Source organism: Nilaparvata lugens, chromosome Y, assembly GCF_014356525.2.
Source record: "Nilaparvata lugens isolate BPH chromosome Y, ASM1435652v1, whole genome shotgun sequence".
Lineage (NCBI taxonomy): Eukaryota > Metazoa > Arthropoda > Insecta > Hemiptera > Delphacidae > Nilaparvata > Nilaparvata lugens.
Window position 1 is genome coordinate 6,950,843 of NC_052519.1, and position 6,305 is coordinate 6,957,147.

General features: G+C 43.9%; 1 protein-coding gene across 1 annotated transcript; it reads right to left on the bottom strand.

Moving 5' to 3' along the window:
* Positions 1–4,684: 4,684 nt before the first annotated feature.
* On the bottom strand, positions 4,685–4,981 carry LOC120355126 (keratin, type II cytoskeletal 2 epidermal-like). Its single transcript, XM_039443447.1, has one exon. The coding sequence runs from the start codon at positions 4,979–4,981 to the stop codon at positions 4,685–4,687; it is 297 nt and encodes a 98-aa protein (XP_039299381.1).
* Between the last annotated feature and the right edge of the window lie 1,324 nt (positions 4,982–6,305).

Sequence of the window (6,305 nt, forward strand, 5' to 3'; positions counted from 1 at the left end):
AAGGAAGGATAGGGACGGCAGACAACGGACCGCTGTGCCCTGGGGAGATGGAAGGATAGGGATGGCGGACAATGGTCCGCTGTGCCCTGGGGAGATGGAAGGACAGGGACGGCAGACAACGGTCCGCTGTGCCCTGGGGAAATGGGAGGATAGGGATGGCAGACAACGGTCCGCTGTGCCCTGGGGAGATGGAGGGACAGGGACGGCAGACAACGGTCCTCTGTGCCCTGGGGAAATGGGAGGACAGGGACGGCAGACAACGGTCCGCTTTGCCCTAGGGTGATGGAAGGTCAGGGACGGCAGACAACGGTCCGCTGTGCCCTGGGGAAATGGAAGGACAGGGACGGCAGACAACGGTCCACTGTGCCCTGGGGAAATGGGAGGACAGGGACGGCAGACAATGGTCCGCTGTGCCCTGGGGAGATGGAAGGTTAGGGACGTACGGCAGCCAACGGGCCGCTGTACAAGGACAGGATGTCGGGGACGTACGACAGCCAACGGGCTGCTGTACAAGGACAGGAGGTCGGGGACGTACGGCAGCCAACGGGCCGGGCCGCTGTACAAGGAGCTGGAAGGTTGTGAGCGGAATGCTGTGGTCTGGAGCTCGTCCGGCTTCTAAATACTCCCCCAAAGTGGAGGGGATGGAGTTGTGCCGCCGCCAGAGGCGGTGGAAATCGTCTTGATGCGCGGAAGATGGTGCGCCATCGGTACCTTCCTTATCTCCGCGGTCGGCTGGCTTTGCTGATAGCCGAGCGTCTTTCAATAATATTATCAACTATTCTCTCGTCACAATTTTACTTTGTGACAATACAGTCATCTCTCTTCCTATGCCACACATTGGCTGCTTCAGTCATAAGAAAATGCACAACCAAAAAAAAAGGGTTATTTAGTTCTCATTTGATAGAAGATACAAATAAACGCGAGCAAAGCTATCCACATTTTGCTCACTTGAAGGTTTTAGTGAGGATAAAACTTACAAGATTGATTTTGATTCAAGTCTATAAAACTTGAACACGACACAAAACAGTTAATCCAAAGTTGAAAAACATGCATGAATAAAGCCTGGGGGGCTTCTAAATTAAAGCCCGAGAATGCTAATTTCTTCCACCAGAGCAGACATAATCTAGTAGGCAGACTTGACTTCAAGCATTGAACTAGCAGCTGAGACATGCGCGCTAAATACAAAAATCTGGTGTGGTACACTCACACAACGTTCCTTGTTCATTGATCTATAAGCCTCATTCTTAAATGAGGATAATTTAGGGGAATAACATTATGCCAATTGGCGGCTAAATAACTACGATTATACTATTGTTATTGTGTTCAGAGTACATTTTCCTTTGTTTGAATTATGAAATTTCAGGATTTTTTGAAAGTTGTCAAAACAGACAGCTGTTCGACAAATAAAATATCGACATGTGTTCTTTTGAAAAAACTGCTCTACCTACCCACCTCACGCACGAGAAAGAGGTTACAAAGTAAATTTCTCAGGGATGGGTGGGACCCCCTGTTAGTTTCTCAGGGAGGAGACTCATTCCAGTTATTAGAGCTGATATATAACTATACAGAGTATGAATTTGAAAAAAATCGGTCAAGTCATTTTCGAGAAAATCGTGATAGAAATTTAACAAAATTGATTCTTCTCAGGAATATTACGGAACTCCTGCAATTTTCACAGAAATGAGACTCATGTCAGTTGATAGGGCTTATAAATAGCTATCCATGGTATAAATTTGAAGAAAATCGTTAGAGCCGTTTTCGAGAAAACCGTGAAAAACATGGTTTTTTAGTAATTATCCGCTATTTTTTCCGCCATTTTGAATTGAATTTTATTGAATTCCTTATTGTCGTGTCCTCATGGTATAAGGACCTCAAGTTCAAAATTTCAAGTCAATCGGTTAATTAGAAATGGAGTTATCGTGTTCACAGACATACACACATACACACACACACACACACATACACACACACACACACATATATACACACACACACACACACACACACACACACACACACACACACACACACACACACACACACACACACACACACACACACACACACACACACACATATATACACACACACACACACACACACACACACACACACACACACACACACACACACACACACACACACACACACACACACACACACACACACACACACAGACCAACACCCAAAAATCATGTTTTTGGACTCAGGGGACCTTGAAACGTATAGAAAACTTGAAATTGGGGTACCTTAATTTTTTTTGGAAAGCAATACTTTCCTTACCTATGGTAGTAGGGCGAGAAAAGTAAAGATGAAATGAGGAAAAATGCAAAGTGAGATTTAACAAGAATAATATTGCAATAAATGCTATGGTACGTTTTCATAGGTAGAATACAAACAATTTTCTGTTTAATTTAGATGGTGATATTGTACTAGGTAATTGATAAACAACGAACTTGTCACACGAACTGATTTCGAATGAAAAGTAGTTTGCAATTACGTCGTTTTATTCATTGGAGTGGAGTCACAATTGCATGAAATGTAAAGCTTTATAGCAATATGACAAGAACATCCTCTTGTAGGCTATGTTCCGCCTCGCTCAACATTATATTATGCTAAAAAATTAAAAGAATTATTCTCTCTCACTTTTCTGAATCTGAGTGCTGTCCTGCTGGACACCAACAAATGAAAATCGCTTTGATACTCTAAGTTTTCTAGCTAGTAGTATAAAAAGGGCGACTCTGGGGCACAAGTGCCCCAGAATTGCCCTTCACCTCAAGGTCATCCAGGTCAACCAAACCTAACCTCAAGGTCATCCAGGTCAACCAAACCTAACCTCAAGGTCATCCAGGTCAACCAAACCTAACCTCAAGGCCATCCAGGTCAACCAAACATAACCTCAAGTCCATCCAAGTCAACCAAACCTAACCTAACCTGAAAAAAAAATTAAAAAGAAAAAAAAATGAAAAATTAAATAAATAAAAAAAATTAAAAAAAAATTTGAGAAAAAAAAAATTAAAAAAAATTAAAAACATATGAAATTGGGAATAAATCATTGGGGATCTTGAACTGTGGGCTATAAAAGGAGTTGTTCTGCAAGGAGTGGGACATTGTGTCTTGTGCAGTCGTGCTGCCAGTACATGTGTGTGTGTGTGTGATTTTCGTGTATTTGTTTTGGATCACTTTCATCTTTATCGAAAAAAAAAAAAATTAAAAAACACATGAAATTGGGAATAAATAGGGGAAAAAACACATAAAATCAGTAATAAATGAAAAAAAAAACTCGGGGCTCTGAACTCTGAACTTGGGGCTATGAACTCTGAACTTGGGGCTCTAAACTCTGAACTTGGGGGTCTGAACTCTGAACTTGGGGGTCTGAACTCTGAACTCAGGCTCTGAACTCTGAACTCGGGGCTCTGAACTCTGAACTTGGGGCTCTGAACTCGGGGCTCTGAACTCAGGACTCTGGACTCAGGCTCTGAACTCTGGACTTCTGGACTCTGGTCTCGGGGCTCTGAACTCTGGACTCTGGACTCGGGGCTCTGAACTCTGGACTTCTGGACTCTGGACCCTAAACTCTGAACTCAAATGTCCTGCGTCGTTGAAAATGTCTGTCAACAAGATAATACCATGATTATGTAGTTCCTCCTCCTCAAGCTCAATCACTGCATCCCACAGACATAGCTCATATAGGTAAGAAATCACCTTACTATACTTTCAATGAAGGCTGTTCCAACGACCTCCACTCCACCTCCTCAGTCACATGACCAATGGCCACGCCCGCAGGTGATTCTTTACCTATATGAAGGGCCACTACCAAATTGAAGCCATCCTGGCCTCAGCCGGCGGGACGATTGCCAACCGCAGCAGGTCAATCAACTGTCAATCAACTGTCAACTGTCAATTGTCAACTGTCAATCAACTGTCAACTGTCAACTGTCAACTGTCAACTGTCAATTGCCAACTGTCAATCAACTGTCAACTGTAATTGTCAACCGTCAATTGTCAACTGTCAATCAACTGTCAACTGTCAATCAACTGTCAACTGTCAATTGTCACCTGTCAATTGTCAACTATCAATCAACTGTCAATCAACTGTCAACTGTCAATCAACTGTCAACTGGCAATTGTCAACTGTCAATCAACTGTCAACTGTCAATTGTCAACCATCAATTGTAACTGTCAATCAACTGTCAACTGTCAATTGTCAACTGTCAATCAACTGTCAACTGTCAATTGTCAACTGTCAATCAACTGTCAACTGTCAATTGTCAACCGTCAATTGTCAACTGTCAATCAACTGTCAACTGTCAATTGTCAACTGTCAATCAACTGTCAACTGTCAATTGTCAACTGTCAATCAACTGTCAACTGTCAATTGTCAACTGTCAATCAACTGTCAACCGTCAATCAACTGACAACTGTCAATTGTCAACTGTTAATTGTTAACTGTCATTCAACTATCAACTTTTTTGTGGTTGGGTTAGGTTAGGTTATGTTAGGTTACGTTAGGTTAGGCTAGGTTGGATTAGGTTAGGTTAGGTTAGGTTTGAATGTCATGGGTGACCTTGAAATTGACATGACCTTCGACGGGGGACAATGACCTTGGGCGGGGAGGGAGGATTTGGGTTGGAGGCTAAAAACTTAGGTTTGGTTAGGTTAGGTTGGGTTAGGTTAGGTTGGGTCAGGTTGGGTTAGGACTGATCAGTAATTGAACTGACTGATCAGCTACCATCCTGCCGCCGGTCGTCCGGCCGCCACTGGTCGCCCCACTGTTGGCGACCATCCCACCGCCGGTCATCCAGCCGCCACCGGTCGCCCCACTGGCGGCGAACATCCCACCGCCAGTCGTCCAGCCGCCACTGGTCGCCCCACTGTCGGCGACCATCCCGCCGCCGGTCGTCCAGCCGCCACCGGTCGCCCTACTGTCGGCGACCATCCCACCGCCGGTGTCCGGCCACCACCGGTAGTGGCCCTTCATATAGGTGAAAAATCACCTGTGGGCGTGGCCATTGGTCATGTGACTGGGGAGGTGGAGTGGGGGTCATTGAAACAGCCTTCGTTGAAAGTATAGTAAGGTGATTTCTTACCTATATGAACAGTGACTGATCAGTGACTGAACTGACTGACTAACCACTGAGTGGATGACCCTACCGTCCCGCCACAGACCGTGGTGGCAGGACGACCGGCGGCGGGGTGACTGGCAGTGGTGGGCCAGTCCACCCACTACATACAAAAAATATATCCTCTGGTTCTGTTGATACTGACCTTTAATAATTACCTTTACCACCTTGGATTCGAGCCTAGAACCTCCAGCTTGGGAAGCTGACTTGCTAACCACTACACCATAGAGGATTTATGTTAACGACTTAAATTATATAGAATATGATACTTCTTTATACTAATGCTAACGAAGAATGGGGAAGTGAGTCATGATGGGGTGACATTGTCATAGACCTGTTGACAAGGATGGTTATCACCACCACTTTTCTCTGTTTGGTATAAGACGGTTTGTCAGCACTGAGACGTCTACTGCAACATGTTGTCAAACAGTGAGCTATGTCTGTGGGATGCAGTGATTGAGCTTGAGGAGGAGGAACTAAATAATCATGGAATTATCTCGTTGACAGACATTTTCAACGACGCAGAACATTTGAGTTCAGAGTTTAGGGTCCAGAGTCCAGAAGTCCAGAGTTCAGAGCCCCGAGTCCAGAGTCCAGAGTTCAGAGCCTGAGTCCAGAGTCCAGAGTTCAGAGCCTCGAGACCAGAGTCCAGAAGTCCAGAGTTCAGAGCCTGAGTCCAGAGTCCTGAGTTCAGAGCCCCGAGTTCAGAGCCCAAAGTTCAGTGTTCGGAGCCCCGAGTTCAGAGTTCAGAGCCTGAGTTCAGAGTTCAGACCCCCAAGTTCAGAGTTTAGAGCCCCAAGTTCAGAGTTCATAGCCCCAAGTTCAGAGTTCAGAGCCCCGAGTTCATTTTTTTTTCACATTTATTCCTGTTTTTATGTTTTTTTTTTCATTCATTCCCGATATTATGTGTTTTTTTTCCTATTTATTCCCGATTTTATGTGTTTTTTAATTTTTTTTTTTCAATAAAGATGAAAGTGATCTAAAACAAATACACAAAAATCACACAAACACTCACACGACTGCACAAGACACAATGTCCCACTCCTTGAAGAACAACTCCTTTTATAGCCCACAGTTCAAGATCCCTAATGATTCATTCCCAATTTTATGTGTTTTAATTTTTTTTTCTTTTTTCTCTTTCCTTTATTTATTTATTTTTTTTTTTTTAAATTTTTTTTTTAA